Genomic DNA, 21422 nt, shown 5'->3' with positions numbered 1-21422 from the left:
GGATCAAAGATAGATGAAAAAACACCAAAAGAGAAAGATCTATAAAGTAATAGGAAAGGCAGTCAAAGGTGTAGAGCAGGAGTTGGCAAGCTTTTGGGGTAAAGGGCTCGAGAGTAAATATTTTAGACTTTGCAAGCCTTTGCAAGAGGCAAAATGAAGGATATTATGTAAGTACTAATAGGTGTTCAAAGTTAGTGTTTTCTATCATCAGAATCGATAGCAAGTTTTTGATTTAAAGACATAAAAAACATTTTCAGACCATATGAAAGCAGGCAGAGGGCTGAATTCGGTCCGTAGTCTGCAGTTTGCACACTGCTGGCCTAGAGCAACATCATGCAATAGAACTTTCTGGGGTGATGGGAATGTGGTACATCTGCATTGTCCCCAGTATGGTAACCACTAGAGCCACATGTGACTACTGAGCACTTGAAATGCAGCAACTGTGACTGAGAAATTAAACTTTACGTTGTATTCAATCTTAATTAAGATAGCCATTCTAGAGTTCCTATGAATTCAAAGAACAGGTGTAAGGGCAGTGGCTGAACAAACAAACTAGAAAAATAAGAGACTGTGGTGGGAGAGTAGGGCATACGAACCAGTGATTCCTTCAGGGACAGGAAAACTTGGGCTGATGGAAAGGATTTTGGGTGTGACTGGCATGGAATGCAGGAAGATGTGGAGATGCACTCAAGAAAACTTGAGGTCAGGGTTAGAAGAGTCACCCAGTAAAACAGAAATTGTTGATCATGGACAGGGCAGTTCCACAATGAGAAGCTGAAAGACAAGAGACGTATGGGGGCGAGGACTACAGAGAAAACCAAGGTTTGGGAGAGAAATGTCCAACAAGGGCGAGAGTGGTGAAGGCTGGAGAGAAAGACGACCAGGGAGATACGCTACCTCTGATACTTAAAGAACGGAAGAAAAACACAAGCACTATCTTATACAAACTTTATTGCTCTTTAAAAATGAGTAACTTTAAATTTTACAGAGGTATATACAAATGTAGGCTTCAAACTCTCAGAACTGAACGAATTCCCTCTCACTGAATTAATTTTTTTTTAAACTAGTTAAAATTTTACTCTTTAATTAGGAACCTTGGGGAAAAGAAGTCGCATCACGATTCAAAGGCAAAGGCAGAGACCCAAAACCAGCTGGCTTTTCCTTGTTAGGCTGGAGCAGAGTTTAAGCCAGCCTAGACCCACTCCAGCTCTGGCCACAGTCTGCTCTCTACAGCCTGGTCCCAGGTTTGTTTGGTTGCAAACCGGCTTCACTTTGTCTGAAGACCTAGCTTGAGCGAATTCATGGCTTCCGCAAGTTCGAGCATCCCTCACTTCTGTCACTGGCGGTGCCACCGGCCATGGCCTTAGGAACTGATCAAAAATACAAAAAAGCCCTTGGCATTCACACATTTAACATTTGGCATTTTTGACTGAACAAGTAACTATGCTGAAAGGCCATGACACAATACTTTGTGATTTTGCTGAGGTATCCCTTTGAACAAGGTACACCTGGAGCTGGGGGTTCAGAGCTAGCCACTTACCTGGTCCCTGAGCCTAAGCAACCATCAATTCTCTAATCATGATCTAATACACATTTTACCTGAAAAACCAAATACAACTATAGTATAAGGGATCCACAAACAGCTTAGGGTACACCCTACTGTGAATGACAAGGATTTATTTTGTTCAAATATCGTACAAAGAGTTTCAAAAGATCCTCAGCCTGTCTTCAAAAATCATTCATTCAAAATCATTCATTCAATCATAGTATTACCTACATAAGGGAAAAATAAAGATGCCTTATAATTAAAACATCTTAATTTGAAGAAACATTAATTTCCAAATGTTGGTATACAATACATTTTGACTAAAATTAGACAGTATAAAAAAATCTGAACTATTATAGTGCTTAAGTCCAATTATTTATACCTAAAAGAAAAAATAAACCAAATGTATCAAAGGTTTAAGAAAAACCATCACATTTGAAGCATAGTTTTGAAGAAATGTTCACGATCTAGAGTCCTGTCAAGAGAATATTCTATGGCAGTAGTTCAACCCACTTGAACACTATCTTACAGATTCTCTCGGCACCACAGAAGAGGGTGTAGGATGAATTTAAACAACATCCAACAAACACTTCATTGTACTTGCTTCATGCTTTTTTTTTTTTTAGAACTGCGTCTGGAATCCTTTTTCTGCTTAAAAATAGGCGAATTCAAGAAACACAAATCTGTAAAAGGGTCCCCTCTTCTCAGTTTCCTGTAAGAGTAAAGAGAACTCGTAGGCATAATTATAAGCATCCCAATACTAACTTACTCTTCAGTATAAATTTACTGTAGAGTATGCCATTGTTAATATTCCTGGTTCAGATTTTCATCAAAATGGTGTATTTCAAATAAGGCTCCATAACCTTAATCCCCCCATGTGTATCATTAAAAGTTAGTTCCCACAAGCCAAATACTTACGAAGCGAGCGTGGGTTCCTTATAGTTCACACTGGCTGTGCACCTACGTTTACGCAAAGACACTGGTGGGCTTTCTACATTCTTTTTTGGAGAAAGAGAAAGTTTTCTGGTTTTCACTACAGGATACAAGGGGACATTTGTGATATCCTTCAGGTGAAAATGAGGTGACTGGTGAGTTTCAGGTAGTGCACCTACAGAAAACAAGTTTTATTGAATATGGTTCCAAAAAACAAACAAGCAAACACAGGAACTAAAACTGTATGCAATTACACATCTTAAAAGTATACAAAATCCAGCATTTTATAACACAGATTTTTAAAAACTTGTTCACCAATTTTTCCTCCCAGATAACACTGAAATATTAATTATTGTAGCCGTGAAGAACTGACTAAAACAATAGTTTACTAAAACTTAAAATTCTTAAAAATTAAAGAAAAAATTAAAATTCTTCTAGGATAGCTTGGGCACAATGAATTAGTTTAAACTATACAATTTCATTTAGTCACACCTTGCTCTTTAGAATCATCCAGGCCTCAATCTCTTTCAATTCCTAAGTTTATCATCAAGTGACTTCTTATTGTCTTATAAGGCCACTCAAACTCATTCTATTAAATAAGTGAGAATTCTAAATCGTACTCTCTGGGTAAACCAGGAGAAAAGGTATTCCCTCTAGTAAAGCTAGTCGGTTAAAAAGTTACCCAATGTTTTTCCTGTCATAAACATCCAAGTTATTCTACTTGGGGGAATTGCTACCCAGCACACAGGTTAAGAACACTATGAGACAAACAAGCTCTTAAAATAGTTTTAAAAAGCAAATCATTTCCCAAGAAAAACTGAATTGTAACTATAAAGTGACTTTATACTTATTAACCATTGTCCAGGGTTATTTGGGATTCAAATGTTCTGTCTTTCTTGTCCCTACATAAGCATCTTGTACTATACTAATTATTCCAACTTTTGGTTTGGAAAATATGGTTAAACAACAACATCAGATCAGTTGCTATATTCTGGAATAAAGCTTCTAAAACTTCAAAGCATATACAGATCTTCTGGGGATTTTGTTAGAGAGATACAGATTCTGATTCAAGGATGTGGGGTATGGCCTGAGATTCTGCTTTTCTAAGAAGTTTCCAGGTAATGCTGATGCTGATGGTCTGGGGACCAAATTCTGAGTAACAATATTTTAGAGTGTATTTTTTTTTCTTTTAAAAACTTATTATGAAATATTTCAAGTATACACAAAGACGGGGACAACAGTATAATAAGCCCCCAGTTATCCAGCTTCAATAATTATCAACATTTTGCCAATCGTGTTTGATTTACTCTAAAATCATTACAGCATATTTTTTTTAAAAGATGTTTGCATGCTACCACCACCTAACTGGTTGACCTTGTAAAGTCATTTAGCTTTTTTAGGCTTTAGTTTCCTTATAAACAAAACAAGCATGATCACACCTACATGTCAGAGTTGTTCTGAGGATCAAATGAACTAGCATGACAATATTTTGAGAATAAAACTTGCCTGTTTATGTTAGTTTCCCCAGACTAAAATTCCCAGATGAGAATCTCTGTGGGCAGGTGCAGGCTGTATCATCAACATTTGAACCATGCCTACTTTTTGATCTAACCAATAAAAGCAAAATTTTTCTAAGTCACAGTTTTTAGATGTTTTACAAATGTCTTACAAAAGAATACTAAGCCCATCAATTGAGGAAAAGGTTTTCTTGGTCTAATTAGGCCACCTTCAAATTATTGAAGAAAATTATTTTAAATTGTGGTTCCTGTCAAGTTGACTATATAAAGCAAAGCCATTAAAATTACAGGTCACTGGATTCAAGTTTGATTTCATTTTCAACGGGATGTTTCAGGGGAGTATGTAATAGGCATTTTAATTCAACTTAACTCCACAAAAGTTTTTTCCTCGCCTTGGAAGGTTTCATTTACTGGAAGTAAAATTGCTTTCTCCATAACAAGTAGTATTTGTTCTTAAAGAGGATTTAAATTAGCTTAAAGCATGTCGAAGTAACACAACTGTGATTTCCACCCCACAGCCCCCCCACTATTTAATCTGACTGTAACTTTCCCCAAAGAGACAGATGGTAAGTCTGTAACCTCCTCCAGAGAAACAGATGGTAAGTATAGTATATAAGCATCAGGAGTGATCATTTAACATAAACATTAAAAATGCAGGCAAACAAGTAAATCACTTACTAGGAGGAGTTTTTGTTGGCTCAGAACCTTCTGTCTCCTTTTCACCCCTATGTTTCAGTGCTCTTTTAGATCGAGGCCTGGTGACTGGACTCCTATCCGATTCACTGGTGAGATCTTGACTGTACTTGCACGTGGGCAGATAGAGGTCATCAGAATCATCTCCTGAACCACTTGATTCACAGATGCTCACTTCAGATTCATTGTTGTTTTCTTCTCTTTTAGAATCATTGTTCATTTTTTGTCGGAAAGGAGTGAGATGAACACGCTCTTCCAAATTAAAATTGTAAGCATCACTGGAGGTGACAGATTTATCCAACTTTTTTTGGGAAACGGTTTTTTTATATTCACTTTTGCTCCCTTTATACTTTGAGACAGATTTTGATTTTCTCCTTTTGTTAACTTTTCTTTTCTCTTCTCTTTTTCTTCCTTGGGCAGCTCTGTGCTTACTTTTAGTTTGGTCTAATTTATACTCTAAAATGTCTTCTTTTGTTTTCGTAGATTGTCCTGGGTGAATTAGCCTTGTTGATAAGTAAATTTGATCCTTGTTCCATCGATAAAAATTTTGTTCTACATTTTCAGGTATGTGCGTGTTTACTGGTGAGTCTACAAATCTAATTCTTTCCAATTCCAAAGACTGCTCTGACAAATGACTGATTCCAAAACCATCCAAGGCATTGAACTGACATGGATTGTTGACATGTTTCTTTAAACTGCGACGGAGAGATACAGTTCTAGGTAAGACATTATCAGTTGACTTATCTTCACCTGAATCCAAATCGAATCCCAGTCTGTCTTGAGAAGTAGTAGGTGTTGGCTCTGAGAATTTAAAAAAATAAATGAGAAAGATAGTTTTACTTTATGGAAATTTAATTTCAAGAATCTTAGAATTCAAAGTTAAAAATGGAACTAATGAAAATTCATCCTGTATTTCCCCACATTTACTATAAATAAATAAAAATCTGGGGAGCGTAATATATACTTCCTTCTGACTGTCTGTACCTATATATTCCAAGGTTGTTATGAGGGTTAACTACGGTAACATATGATAAATGCCTAACACAGAGTGTAACACATAGTAGGCTCAGTAAACTGCAGCCAGTTATAGCCAAGGTTTCTGACTATAGATTTGGAAAAATAAATGGATGTATTTTAAAACTCTTGTTATTCTGTGTAAAATAAACAGATATTTGCTTTGAGCAGAGTACCAGACGAGAAGATTTAAAAAGGTAAACAAATAAAAATTAGAGAAATTTAATTATGTTACTTGTTCCCAAAGATCTCATCTTGTCTTTAGCAGTATTTTTAGATTTTCATTTGTATTACCTTCTATTTGGAACAATTCTTCTTGTCCTGGAAAGTCAGCGTCCTGAAGAGGAACTTGCCTTAGAAAGTACCAATAAAAAACAAAAATTTATTTAACAATTATGTAATAAAAACAAATTTTAAGATTTTCTACAATGTAAGTTTTTTTCTTTAGTATCATTTCATAATTCCACTCTAAATCAGTACATCTGTTCTATATCAAAGGAAACCAAAAAACACTTATGCTGATTACGTGGAGGCTGATTTGTTACGACTGGCATTCAACTGCCACTGGAGGAACTAACATATCAAGTTGGACAGTTCCTCCTGAAAACATTCCATAACTCACCATTTCATTTAACTGGAGAAACAGCCAATCAGATCGACTTATAAAATACATTAAAGAAATTCAGTTAGATCCTTCTTTAGGAGCCTGCGTTATCACTAGCCGAGCTGTGATTTGCGGACAGTGCACACTTCTACGGTGCTTACCTACTGACTCCTCTGAAGTTAATACTGTTCATTTTCTTTAAAAATTTTGTCCCCCTTTGGTTCATGGAACAAGAAATTTCCGTTCTTGGGGCTTCCCTGGTGGCGCAGTGGTTGAGAATCTGCCTGCCAATGCAGGGGACACGGGTTCGAGCCCTGGTCTGGGAAGATCCCACATGCCATGGAGCAACTAGGCCCGTGAACCACAACTACTGAGCCTGCGCGTCTGGAGCCTGTGCTCCGCAACAAGAGAGGCCGTGACAGTGAGAGGCCTGCGCACGGGCGATGAAGAGTGGCCCCCGCTCACCACAACTACAGAAAGCCCTCGCACAGAAACGAAGACCCAACACAGCCAGCAATCAATCAATCAATCAACCAATCAATACAAAAAAAAAAAAGAAAAAAAAAAAGAACACGTGCTTGAGCTACGAACCGACCTAGTCACAAAAAAAAAAAGAAAGAAAGAAATTTCCATTCTTTATGGTTTAATATGGCCGTTTCATTCTAATTATAATTTTATTCTCTATTTTCTGTAGAGAATTTCCTCCTCTGGACATCAAAACTTAAGTACAAGTTTAGGTAACAGAGTTATGGCAACCAACTAATAACAATTTTAGAAACCTTATAAAAACTCAATTACCTCATCTTGCTTTTTGATCATCACATAAATATTTTGTCACATCTTAACATTCAACAGTTTAAAAACTATTCACGATTAAAATTAATATGGGGATAGGAATCATATTAGTGATTACTTCTGCAAGAAGGGGGCACAGACTCGAAAGGGACATGAGGGAATGGCTTATGGCAGTAGCTCTCGCCTGGGGACAGTTAACTTCCCCCTCCCCCCAACGTCCCCGGGATATCTGGCAATGTTGAGAGACATTTTGGTTCTTATAACTGTTCGAGGGGGGCTGCTATTGGCCTCTAGTGGGTGGAGGTCAGGGATGCTGCTAAACATCCCACAATGTTTGGGGCAGCCCCACAAGCAAGGATGATGTAGCCCAAAATGTCAGAGGCGCGTAGACTGAGAAACCCCGGGCCAGAGTGACAGCAACGCTCTGCATCTTAACTCAGGTTTTGGTTCACGGGGGTATACATTAGTCCAATTCACTGAACTGTGTAATTAAGATCTGTGCATTTTACTGTATCTAATTATAGCTCAGTAATTCATAAGCAAACAAATAAAGTACCCTTAATCCAAGAGAAGAAGAAGGTATATGAGGTCTGATGGTATTTAAGAATGAATTGGATTAGCAAGACAGTGTGAAAGCTGTGTTAAATATGATATTTTATTAGATTTCTTTTCTAAACCAGACTATTTGTAGTACTGGCAAAATACCATCATTTGAATAACCAATCCTTAGAATAAAAACACAATACAAGAATAACTGAAGGGAATAGTTTAAAAATTCAGGAGAAGCTTTTTATTCCTAGACATCAAAAAAGTAACTAAATAGAAGAAAGCTTTGGCTTGGCTACATAGCACAGAATTTCAACATATAAAATTTCTTAAATACATTCTTAGAGAGAACATCAGACCCAAATACAAGAGTCAATATAATGCTAATTTCCTTTCATAAATGGATCACAGAATTAAATACTTCTCGGCATTAATAATCATAATAATGAATTTGACACTAACGGTAAATCCTCCACGAGTAAATTCCTGGAGTCGCTGTCGCTACTGGAGTCCATTCCAGAGGGACATACTTCCTGGTCCTGTCAATGCAGTAAAATAAAGAAAACACTGGTACAATGGAAATATTCATAACAAAGCATTCATTTATTCAACAGTACTTATTGACAGTCTGCTATGGTGCCAGGGACTGTTCTAGGAACTGAATCTATAGCTACAAAATAGATTAAGTACTACTCTCTTAAAGCTTACATGCTAGTGTAGGGAGATGAAGTGTAAAAAAGCTGACGGTGATAAATGCAACTCAGGTTGAAATGACAGAGAGTAACTGATGTTGGAGGTCTCCTTTAGATGGGATGACTTTCATATGAAACCTGAAGAACACAAAGAGCCAGCCATTGAAGGAGGAAGAAGTGGAAACAGCAGATACAAAAGTCATGATGTAGGAAAACCTTCCTGTGCTCAGAAAAGAAAGGCCACTGGGGCTGGAACACAGTCACTGAGAAGACCAGTGAGAGGTGGGCACACAGAGGCCAGATAATGTAGGGCCTTGAGAACGATGAGTTTGGATTTTAGTCTATGTGTGATGGGAAGTCATTGGAATATTAAGCAGGGAAGTAAAATGATCTGAGTTTTAAAGAGATCAGTCTGGCCACTGTGTGAAACATGGATTGAAAAGGGCCAAGGGCACAGGCTGTAAGGTAGTCATCGTAGTAAATCAAGCAAGACATATCAGCTTGGACAGGAATCCTGTGGCTGTGGAGGTGAAGCCCAGGGGAAGGCTTTGCGATAACAGTGCACTCACATTGAATAGGGGTGGAGGTAGGGACACAGAGTGAGAAGGAAGCTTCTTATGCTTCTGACTTGAGCAAACGGGTGGGTTGCCTTACTGAGCTGAGTAAGACTTACAGAGGGAGGCAGAAGTCCAATGTCTTGGGAGGGGGAAAATAGAGTTGTGCTTTGTACAAAATATATTTGAGATCCTTTATAAATATTTAAGTGAATATATCAAGTAGTAAGTGTGTGTGTGTTTGTGTAGGTCTTGAGCTACAAATTTGGAAGCCACCAGCAGGCAGACAATATTTAAAGCTATGGGAGCGGATGAGATGGGCCTAGGACAACTGATGCTTAAAAGTAAAGAAGCCAGCAGAAGAGACGGACAAAGAACAGTCAGAAAGATAAACAAGGAGAGTATGATGGTAAGAAAGCTAAGAGATCAAGGTGTTTCCAGCAAAGAGTCATCCCTGTACTATGTATTACTTCAAGGCCAACAAAAAAGAGAAGTGACCCCTGAATTTGGTAACACGGAGGTTTTGGTGACCTTGACACACAGTGACAACAGAATGGTGGGGATGAAAGCCTGATAAGAGTGAGTTCGAATGTGAGGGGACGCTGAGCAAGGGAAGACAGTAAGTGCTCTGTTCTCTCTGGAAAAGTTCTGCTGTGAATGGAAGCAGAGAGATGAGGAGATGGAGGAATGAGATCAGGAGAGGTCCCATTTATTTTCTTTTCCTCTTAAGATGAGAGATACTGAAGCACATTTGTATGTAGCTAGAACGATTCAGTAGAGGGAGATAAATGTTGGAGGAGGGTGCAAACTTTCAGGAGCAAAGTCCTAGAGGAGATGAAAAGAAGGGAATCTGATGGACAAGGGGAGGGACTGGCCTTGGATAGGAGCAGAGACACTTCTGCCAGTGGCACAGGAAGGAAGAAGGAGAACACAGTGTAGATACAGGAAGGTGTGTAGATCCCTGTTAGGAAGACGAGTGGCCCAGTCTGATTCCTTAAAAGTCACTCCAATTCAGTGCAGTTGTTTTATGAAATTTGATGTACATATAACATGAAGACATTATAATGAACAGGTTAAAACTGTTCATCAGAAACAACTAGAAATTTAATCCTGTTAAAAGTTTTAAATTTATTATCAATATAGCTAATGTTCTAAAGCTAGTATTATTACTGAAGATAAGTAAAGGAGGATATTTAACTGCAGACTGATATAAAAATTATTTAAAAGATCCATGATAAAACTTAGGGAACAAAATGCTATTAGAAATTACTTTCTGATTAATACTTACAAGGTAAGTTAATTATTGGTAGGCAAGAAAAACATTCTTATTAAAGCATTTTAAGTTCTCCAGCACTGCAAAATTGACTTGATAAACAAGGATGCACACGTATACAACGATGGTTGAGAATGAGTGATACATACAGTGAGTACGTGGCAGAAAACAAACTCTGATGTTTTAAATGCTAGGAATACTTTCACCCAGCAACTAACAATATCTTTTAATAAATATTCAAGAATCACTGATAAATGTCAAAAGGCCTACAATAACAGAATTTTTTCACCACTGTTTTTGTGATTATCTCATTGAGTACTCACTTGACACTACTCTGTGTGATTTCAGCAAAAATTTGGAAAGGGAAAAGGAAGATTCAAATGTCTTTGGAGAAATTTTTTTCCTCACTAGTTGACCAAACAAGGAAAAGAAAAAAATTAGGAAAGATTACATTCTGAAGGAAAAATATTTTAAATAACCCTCACAGGAAGGTAAAAAAAAAAAAAAATTGTATCTAATCTTTATAGACAATTTTCTACGACATTATGTATGTATATGTTGCTGTATGTGTACATATGTATGTGTATACACACACAGGTTCTATATATATCATACACAGAAAAAATATGGCATCACCTTAAGTGCAGGGAAGCAAGAACTCTTTCACTGACTCTTCCTCTCAATGGAGAGGTGACTTAATTCCTTTCTCGAGTCCAGACCCCTACCCTAGTCACTAGGCTCTGGCTTCTTCTCCTGCCCTAGGTGCCAACACAACTGTCTTCACTGGCGCGGCAAACAGATGGATACCCAAGTGTTAACACCTGACACTCGCCACTGCTCTTTTCTTTCTCTGCCCCATGCAGTTTCCCTGGCAGTGGCCTCTGGGAAAAGGAACTGGCTCGTCCTCTCTCTTCTAGGGATTAATGTGTGACGAGACCCAGATAAGATCCTAAATCAAAATTTCTCCACGTCTGTTATGTTTCGGCTGGCCTTTCTATACATTCCTGGACACAAACAGAATCAGACTGAAAAGCAGACAGCAAAATGTTCAGGGTATTTCTTGTCTGGGAGTTAATATATAGTTGTCCTTATTTAGCCAACTAGTAGGTAAAAATGATTCTCCATAAAGCACTTAAATACTTCCCATCTCCCCAGTCACGGTAGTCCTTTCAAAACCCCACTGGTGTAGCAAAACTACATAGAAAAGCTAAGATTAATAGCACTGATTAAAACTTTTGGACTAGTCTGCTTCCACAACCACTTTTAGACCTTTGGCTTGGTTGCCCCTACCTTTGACTCACATCGCTGCCATTCAAAGGGTCTGGCCGTGCAAGAGGCTAAACTATTTCTTTTATACGTTGTCTTGCTACCTGCTTTCAGAAGCAAGTTATATGAGTATAAGCCTCAATCAGCTACAGGTATATGCTTGAAGCTTTCTTAACTGGCTCACACACAACTGGGCTGCAGCACTGAAGAAAGATGTTCTCATCACTTCACTAATAACAAAGCTATCAGTAATTAATTTAAAAAACATAATTGATCTAAACTACTAATTCATGGCTTTAACATTTTTCCCAAGAAATCGAGCCTTTGTGATCAAAATACCTGAGTAGGTTCTTCTGTCTGTTGTGAAGTCAGTTTTTCTTTCAGTGTGTACAGCTGACACATGAGGTAGTAACATTCTTTCCTCAGCTGTAAGATGATATCCTGGGCTTCTCTGACTTTGGACTTTTCATTTTCCAAAGCTAAGACTAACATTCTGTTGTTGTCTTGGTAGTTTTTTAGCAGTGTAGAAGTGTTGGCTAAAAGAGAATAAAAAGTTTTTTTATCAGTTATTAAATCTAATCTTAAACAGTGATGTAAAGGACAACATGAAAATCTCTTACTGATTATTTGGCATGGTGCAGCTATCAAAGACTTTCGTTTGCCAATCTCTGCCAAGTTTTTACTCCTTTTCTCTTTCATTCGTTTCTTTATGTCTTCAAGACTATCTTGAAAGGACTTTTTGAGGCATCGTTCCTTGGCCATCTTCTGCTAGGACTTTAAAACAATAGAAAATATTTAATTTTTCAAGGGGTGATATCAAATATAAAACAAAACTGAAAACACAGGCTATTCATAAAAAACGGATTAAATAGAGACTTTGTAACTGTAGAATTAGCCCAAAGTAGATAGCCAATCTGGTAATAACCTACATTTGCAGCTTTTAAATTACATTAATATTTGTGGCATAATTTTATCCTCCTCGGGTACTTTATAGGGAAGGCTTAATAAATATGGATTTCCAACACAAAGGCTCTATAATATGCCACTTATTTATTCTTTAACAAATACTCATTGGGGGCTTACTATACATTGGGTTGGCCAAAAGGTTCATTCAGTTTTTCCATAAGATGGCTCTAGTAGCACTTAGTTGTCTTTAACTTCATTGGAAACAATTTTGTTAGATCGTATGTGACAACTGTCATATCAGCATGCATTTAAAAAAATACATCAAAATTGGTGAATTTTTATGTAGCTATCTTAATACCGAAGATGGAAGAAAAAAAGCAACATTTTCAGCATATTATTTCAAGAAAGGTAAAAATGCAACCGAAACTCAAAAAAAGATTTGTGCAGTGTATGGAGAAGGTGCTGTGACTGATCGAACGTGTCAAAAATGGTTTGCAAAGTTTCCTGCTGGAGATTTCTCGCTGGACGATGCTTCACGGTCGGTAGACCAGTTGAAGTTGATAACGATTAAATCGAAACAATAGTTGAGAACAATCAACGTTATACCACACAGGAGATAGCCGACATACTCAAAATATCCAAATCAAGTGTTGAAAATCATTTGCACCGGCCTGGTTATGTGAATCACTTTGATTTTTGGGTTCCACATAAGTTAAGTGAAAAAAACCTTCTTGACCCTATTTCCACATGTGATTCTCTACTTAAACGTCATGAAAACGTTCCATTTTTAAAACAAATTGTGAAGGGTGATGAAAACTGGATACTGTACAATAATGTGGAAAGGAAGGGATCATGGGGCAAGTGAAATGAACCACCACCAACCACACCAAAGGCCAGTCTTCATCCAAAGAAGGTGATGTTGTGTATATGGTGGGATTGGAAGGGAGTCCTCTATTATGAGCTCCTTCCGGAAAACCATGATTAATTCCAACAAGTACTGCTCCCAATTAGACCAACTGAAAGCAGCACTCGACGAAAAGTGTCCAGAATTAGTGAACAGAAAATGCATAATCTTCCATCAGAATAACGTAAGATCTCATGTTTCTTTGATGACCAGGCAAAAACTGTTACAGCTTGGCTGGGAAGTTCTGATTCATCCACTAAATTCACCGGACATTGCACCTTCGGATTTCCATTTATTTCAGTCTTTACAAAATTCTCTTAATGGAAAAAATTTCAATTCCCTGGAAGACTGTAAAAGGCACTTGGAACAGTTCTTTGCTCAAAAAGATAAAAAGTTTTGGGAAGATGGAATTATGAAGTTGCCTGAAAAATGGCAGAAGGTAGTGGAACAAAAGGGTGAATATACTGTTCAATAAAGTTCTTGGTGAAAATGAAAAACGTGTCTTTTATTTTTAGTTAAAAAACCGAAGGCACTTTTTGGCCAACCCAATACTAGGCATTAAGGGAAATGCTTAATATATTTTGATGTTATTATTATTTATGTTTCCTATGACAATATTTATGACCAACTTTTAATGTTTATTAGGCTTACAGTATTAGTTCAGAGGCAAACATGTATCTGGGCTTTGCTTTCCAGTTACTTAAGATATGCACACATGCTCAAGAAAGTCAGGGGATCTTGAGAGGTTTAGTTATACTATGTAACACTATATACAATTTCACTAGGCTGTTATAACAATCACAGAGCTAGAAAAAGGCAGGAAATGGGGCGGAGGAACATGCCAATTTTCTCATAGTTATTTTTAAAACTCAGATCATGCATACAGCAGACATTACATAATTATTGTTCTACATACAGTTGAAAGTAGCAAAACATGCGCTGCCAGGAGACCATGCTATTGAGTGTATTAGTACATAAGTATATGTAAATCTTTCAATGCTGCAAATCAGATGGCTTTAGTATTTTGCTACTAAGCATGTCAAACTACTTTTCATGACCCTCTTTTGCCCTAGACTGTACTTTGCAGCTCTTAAAATTGCAAAAAATGATTCTTGTTTCCTACCACAATCTACGTATACAATTTTCACTACAAAAGGACACCTTCATCTCCTCTTAGTCAAATATTTTCCTGAATCTTACATTTTCTTGAACATTTTCTCCAGGCCTTCCTTATTTTCCTCTGGGGTCTTAAATATAGATATTGTAGATTTCATTAAATATTTTCTTTCTGCCAATACAGATACAATATATAGTGTGATGTTTCCAGTAGAGCAAGCACAACTATTATTTTTAAACACTAACGTTAAGTGGGTTGTATAAAATACCCTACCACAATGGAGTTTTTGGAGTTCAAACCTGGAGATGTTTGAGAGCCAGGCAGATTAGGTAACTGAGCAAGTTGGTTTGGTTACTTGAAAAGCAGAGTTTATGTAAAAAAACTTTCGTTCTTACATTTAATCAACTTAAAATTACAAAAGAAATATGCCCTATCAGAAGTTTCATTCCCGTCTAGGCTGATGGTCTTAAAAGGGGGTGTGGTGGAGAAAAGGAATGAAAACAGTCACAGCGCGGACGGCAGTCTCAATCTGTACAGTACTCGGGTAAGGGGCCTGGGTTCAAAAGAACCTAGAATATTCGATCTCCATCATAATTCTTTCATCACTCTTGCTGTAGGACACTGGCCAATGCCGGCTTTTCCAGGGTAAGAGAAGCAGCAAAAGAAAAGGACGTCAAAAGGCATCGCGCCACACAAAAAATAGCTGCCAGTTTGTGTGCCCTCACGTTGAGCCTGGCTTTTAACTACTGTAAACGCTTTACTTTCACATCACTTAAGTCACACAGTTCCGCGAGGCACGAGGTTACGGGCCCACTGAACAGAAGAGGAAATAAGAGCATCGCAAAGCGCAGGTCGCGGGGCTGAGGAGAGAGAGGCACCCGGTCAGGCAGACGCCACAGCCTGAGCTTTTGGCCACCGAACTCAGAACAGAGAGACCCAGAGGGAAGGGGGACAGGGGTCAAGATGCCCCTGTGTCACACCCGAAAAACCTGCAGCCTCCTCTTGAGAAAGCGGGACGGGGTGGGGGCTCCCGGAAGAGGCCCGGAGACCCGCCTCCCGCAGGGACGTCCACCACGGTACCTTGGCAATGGCTTCTGCCACAGCTGTCGCCCTCCTCTTCACATTCCAAGGCTCCGCGAGGCTGTCCGGCCGTGCGCGTCCCGAGCTCCGAGACCCCTTAGTCTCAGGGACCCTCTCTCAAAGCCGCTGACCGCTTCAACCACATTCGAAATTCTCCGCCGCGCTCACCCATTGGCTGGCTGGACGCGGTCACGTGATGCTGCGCCGCAGCCCACGGCGCAAGCAGAGCCCCGCCCCGCCGGGCGGCCTCATGTGACGCAATCCCGCCGAGAATCCGCATCCGGGCATCCGTCGCCCCCTCCCGTTGGGGCGGAGCCAGTTGCCCGGCGCTTTTTGGCTTGGAGTTGTTGGTTTTTAGGGATGGAATCTCTCCGACACTTTTCAGGGCGGGTATTTTAGGGAGTTCAAAAGCTTCCTGTTTGTCTAGTCTTACAGCTGCCCGTCTTCGAGGTTATGCGCAAGGGCTCCCTCTTGTGAGACGAATCTTCTCGGTTGTTTGCCCGCCCAAGCAGTCAACCTGCCGCACGGAGGCGGTTAAAGGGATATTCAAACCAAAATAGGGAGCAGCTTTTGGATTAATGGGATTTTGTTAGGGAGGTTGCACATATCTGAAATATTCAGATCCAGGTTCTTTCTCTTTGCCCGACTACCTCTGGCTCTTTTCCCCTCAGGCAGTGACACCAGCATCCATCCAGTTACCTGCCCAGAAGACTGGGGAATCTTCCTGACTTTTTTATTCTCCCATAGCTTCTCCACGTCCAGTCAGTTACCCAGTCCGGTCACTTCTACTTTCTAAGTATTATTCAGGTCCAGACTCCACTAATTTCCGTCTTCTAATCCAGGCACCTACCTAATCCCTTTCTACGAAGTGCGTTAGTACCTGCTCTGACTGCACAGTCCATCCCGTTATGTTGTCAGAGTGATTTCCCCAAAATGCTGGCTCTGACCTTAAAGAAAATTTAAGCTTTCTTCATGTTAGTGTGACCTTACCACTAACATGTTAATGTTAGTGACTGGTTTGTAGCCCATCAGCTACAAACGAGTAAGTTTAATAATTCTACTACTCTAAAAAAAATGGAAGTTTTTAGTAACTAATCACACTTTAAAAAGTTAACTCCTTCATTCATGCTTTATGAACTGAGCTGTAACTGCTGAAAGCTGAGCTTCTAACCACTTCTAGTTTGAAGTCTCCTGACTCGCAGTTTGATTCGCCTAATAAAATGTTCACATCAAGTAATGATCTCTGAATTTAGTTTTTTTTTTTTAAACATCTTTATTGGAGTATAATTGCTTTACAATGGTGTGTTAGTTTCTGCTTTATAACAAAGTGAATCAGTTATACATATACATATGTTCCCATATCTCTTCCCTCTTGCATCTCCCTCCCACCCTCCCTATCCCACCCCTCTAGGTGGTCACAAAGCACCGAGCTGATCTCCCTGTGCTATGCGGCTGCTTCCCACTAGCTATCTATTTTACCTTTGGTAGTGTATATATGTCTATGCCACTCTCTCACCCTGTCACATCTTACCCCTCCCCCTCCCCATATCCTCAAGTCCATTCTCTAGTAGGTCTGTGTCTTTATTCCCGTCTTGCCACTAGGTTCTTCATGACCTTTATTTTCCCTTAGATTCCATATATATGTGTTAGCATACTGTGTTTGTTTTTCTCTTTCTGACTTACTTCACTCTGTATGACAGACTCTAGGTCCATCCACTTCACTACAAATAACTCAATTTCATTTCTTTTTATGGCTGAGTAATATTCCATTGTATATATGTGCCACATCTTCTTTATCCATTCATCCGATGATGGACACTTAGGTTGCTTCCATGCCCTGGCTATTGTAAATAGAGCTGCAATGAACATTTTGGTACATGACTCTTTTTGAATTGTGGTTTTTCTCAGGGTATATGCCCAGTAGTGGGATTGCTGGGTCGTATGGTAGTTCTATTTTTAGTTTTTTAAGGAACCTCCTGAATTTAATTTTGAGAATGCTCTGTGGGTCCACTGGAGTTCTGTGAGCAGGTTCCGTATCAGTACCTCTATAACTGGGGACACAGGGGTGCTGACAGCGCTGAGAGGCCTTTCTGGTTCCTTTTGAGCCAGAACTTGCTTTGGACCTAGAATGGCAATGGTGTTCTATGAAATATGAATAACTGAGGAACGTTATTATTTTCTAACTGTACTTCCTAACCACTCACTCTAAAAAGGATGACATAGAAGGAAAATGAATGATAGGACAGTTCATAATTCCTTTTCAGTCCATCTCATTAGTAAGCTGAAGGTAAAGTGTTGGTAGAATGTGTACATATAAAGAAATATAAACAGTACAGTTAGTCTTGTGCAGCATTTCTACTGTTCTGGTAAGAATGAAATACATATGCATGTAAGAGCTACGAAATATGAATTATGTGATTTTGGTGATTCTGCACATGCAAGTTAAATGCTCTTATATTTGCATTTAAAACTAGCATTGACCAATATAAAGATGAATGGTAAAATTCATGCTAATGCTTGAAATTTTAAATTTTCCTTCACTTAGAATGACATTAAATGTCAAATGAAAATACACATTGACAAGTTGAGACGGATACTATGGAAGAAAGGCAAAATCTATAATTTTCTTTTTGCAAGTTATGTATGTATGTATATATATAATGCTACAATGATCCTAGGGGTTCATATATCTTTTTTAATTAGTGTTTTTTTCCTCAAAAAATTACCCAGAAGTGGAATTGCTGGATCATACGGTAGTTATATTTTTAATTTTTTGAGGAATCTCCATGCTGTTTTCCATAGTGGCTGCACCAATTTGCATTCCCACCAGCAGTGTACTAAGGTTCCCTTTTTTCCACATCCTCACTAACACTTGTTATTTGTTGTCTTTTTGATGATAGCCATTCTGACAGGTATAAGGTGCTATCACATTGCAGTTTTGATTTGCATTTCCCTGATGATTAGTGGTGTTGATCATCTTTTCATGTGTCTGTTGACCATCTGTATGTCTTCTTTGATAAAATGTCTATTCAGGTCTTCTGCCCATTTTTAAAATTGGGTTGTTTGTGTTTTTGATATTGAGTTGTCTGAGTTCTTTGTATGTTTTAGATATTTATTCCTTATGAGATATATTGTTTGCAAATATCTTCTCCCATTCAGTAGGCTGCCTTTTCATTTTGTTTAGTTTCCTTTGTTATGCAAAAGCTTTTTAGTTTGATGTAGTCCCATTTGTTTATTTTTGCTTTTGTTTTCCTTGCCTGAGGGGACATATTAAAAAAATATTGCTAAGACTGATGTCAAAGAGTGTACTGCCTATGTTTTCTTCTAGGAGTTTTATGGTTTCAGTTCTTACATTTAAGTCTTTAAACCATTTTGAGTTTATTTTTGTATATGGTGTGAAAAAGTCCTCTTTGTCTTTTGTTACAGTTTTTGCTTAAAGTTTATTTTGTCTGATATACGTATAGCTATCCTGACTTTCTTTTGGCTTTCATTTGTATGGAATATCTTTTTCCATCCCTTTACTTTGTCATGTATTCAAATTTCACCCTCTTAAAATATGTTTAATGGGAATTATGATTGGCTAGATTTAACTAGAGCTTCCTGATTCTTTTCACTAATGCTGATATACTTTTTTTTTTTAGGTTTTTAACATGTCTATATATTGCTAATTTTTAAAAAATTTTAATTGAAGTATAGTTGATTTATAATGTTGTGTTAATTTCTTCTGTACAGCAAAATAACTCAGTTATACATATATATATATATATATATATATATATATATTCTTTTTCATATTCTTTTCCATTATGGTTTGTCACAGGATACTGAATATAGTTCCCTGTGCTATACAGTAGGACCTTGTTTTTTATCCATTCTGTATATAATAGTTTGCATCTGCTAATACCAAACTCCCAATCCATCCCTCCCCTACCCCCCGCTGTCTTGGCAACCACAAGTCTGTTCTCTATGTCTGTGAATCTGGTTTTTGTTTTCCTAGATATGTTGATTTGTATCATATTTTAGATTCCACATGTAAATGATATCATATGATATTTGTCTTTGTCTGACTTACTTCACTGAGTATGATAATCTCGAGGTCCATCCATGTTGCTGCAAAAGGCATTATCTCATTCTTTTTTTTTAAACCATATTTTAATTGAAGTATAGTTGATTTACAATGTTGTGTTAGTTTCAGGTGTACAGCAAAGTGATTCAGTTATACATCTATATTATATATAATCTATTCTTCTGCAGATTCTTTTCCATTATAGGGTATTACAAGATATTGAATATAGTTTCCTGAGCTATACAGGAGGTCCTTGTTTCCCATCATTTTTATTTTTTTAAATTAATTTTTATTGGAGTATTGTTGATTTACAATGTTGTGTTAGTTTCTGCTGTACAGCAAAGTGAATCAGTTATACATATACATATACCCACTCTTTTTTAGATTCTTTTCTCATATAGGTCATTACAGGGTATTGAGTAGAGTTCCCTGTGCTATACAGTAGGTTCTTATTAGTTATCTAATTTATATATAGTGGTGTGTATATGTCAATCCCAATCTCCCAATTTATCTCTCTCCCCTTCCCCCCTTGGTAACCATAAGTTTGTTTTCTACATCTGTGACTCTATTTCTGTTTTGTAAATAAGTTCATTTGTACCATTTTTTTTAGATTCCACATATAAGCGATATCACATGATATTTGTCTTTCTCTGTCTGACTTACTTCACTCAGTATGACAATCTCTAGGTCCATCCATGTTGCTGCAAATGGTATGATTTCATTATTTTTTATGGCTGAGTAATGTTCCATTGTATATATACACCACATTTTCTTTATGCATTCATCTCTCGATGGACATTTATGTTGCTTCCATGTCTTGGCTATTGTAAATAGCGCTGCTATGAACATGGGGGTGCATATATCTTTTCAAATTAGAGTTTTGTCTAGGTATATGCCCGGGAGTGGGATTTCTGGATCATATGGCAATTCTATTTTTAGTGTTTTGAGGAACCCCCATACTGTTCTCCATAGTGACTGCACCAATTTACATTCCCAGCAACAGTGTAAGAGCATTCCCTTTTCTCCACACCCTCTCCAATGCTGATATACTTTTAAAAATCCACAGTAGGAGCACCCTTAAAACAACTCGAGTCATGCAGTAATTAATCATCATACTAGAAAGTGGTTATTACCCTTATCTCTTTTCTAAAGTATATTATTCCTTCACATATCGGGAATTACTTATTGCTATGGTGTTCCCCCCAAATTCATAGTTGAAATCCCAATGCCCAATGTGATGGTATTAGGAGGTGGGGGTCTTTGGGAGGTGTTTAGGTCAAGAAGACGGAGCCCTTATGAGATTAATGAGCTTCCAAAAGAGACCCCACAGAGATCCCTAGCCCTTTCCACCATGTGAGGACACAGCGAGAAGTCTCTGTCTATGAACCAGGAAGCTCTCACTAAACACTGAATCTGCCATGATCCTGGACTTCCCAGCCTCCAGAACTATGAAAAATAAATTTCTGTTGTTTATAAGCCCCCAAGAACGTGATATTTTGTTATAGCAGTTTGATTGGACTAACACACTTATTAAGTGAAATAATTTATGGTACACTGATAGTATTCTATAAATAAAAAGGAAAAGGTGTATATAGGATTTAATCTAGTTGGGAAAAAGATACAGAATCCTGTGGAAAATTAGGTAACAGTTATTTCATAACTAAGAAAGCTAATGAACTTATAAAATGATAAGGAACTGAATATTGGCAGGTGAGAATTAGAAAATGAATGTTATTAGTTGAGGAAATGGAAGCAATGTAATGACTCTAATTGATTTCATTCATTCCCAGAACAAATGTAATTTTAAACACAAAGGCAGAGAGTGCTCTTGCCTACCTGATATTCTTTCTTGTCTTCTCTCTTAATGGTAGAACCTCAGCATCTTTGAAGCAGCAACTCGCGACCAGCTATAAAGA

General features: G+C 38.0%; 1 protein-coding gene across 1 annotated transcript; it reads right to left on the bottom strand.

The window, feature by feature from the left end:
- Positions 1–667: 667 nt before the first annotated feature.
- On the bottom strand, positions 668–15611 carry SGO1 (shugoshin 1). Its single transcript, XM_007182984.3, has 8 exons — positions 15441–15611; positions 12054–12207; positions 11773–11969; positions 8111–8187; positions 5998–6056; positions 4675–5490; positions 2465–2654; positions 668–2258 (listed from the first exon to the last, which is right to left on the bottom strand). Exons 2-8 carry the CDS (start codon positions 12193–12195, stop codon positions 2138–2140), a joined length of 1602 nt encoding a protein of 533 aa, XP_007183046.2. The 5' UTR covers positions 12196–12207; positions 15441–15611; the 3' UTR covers positions 668–2137.
- Positions 15612–21422: the final 5811 nt, after the last annotated feature.

The sequence above is a fragment of the Balaenoptera acutorostrata genome, chromosome 4 (assembly GCF_949987535.1).
Source record: "Balaenoptera acutorostrata chromosome 4, mBalAcu1.1, whole genome shotgun sequence".
Lineage (NCBI taxonomy): Eukaryota > Metazoa > Chordata > Mammalia > Artiodactyla > Balaenopteridae > Balaenoptera > Balaenoptera acutorostrata.
The sequence above is the reverse complement of the archived record's forward strand: the minus strand, read 5'-3'. Positions and strand labels throughout refer to the sequence as shown.

Bases quoted from the DNA above. Each gene is read 5' to 3' on its own strand.
- SGO1 (XM_007182984.3), bottom strand. From the start codon at position 12,195: ATGGCCAAGGAACGATGCCTCAAAAAGTCCTTTCAAGATAGTCTTGAA. The intron at 11,970-12,053 runs GTAAGAGATTTT...ATTCTCTTTTAG, and splicing joins TGCACCATGCCAAATAATCA to CCAACACTTCTACACTGCTA. The intron at 6,057-8,110 runs GTTAGTGTCAAA...GTACTTTCTAAG, and splicing joins TTACTCGTGGAGGATTTACC to GCAAGTTCCTCTTCAGGACG.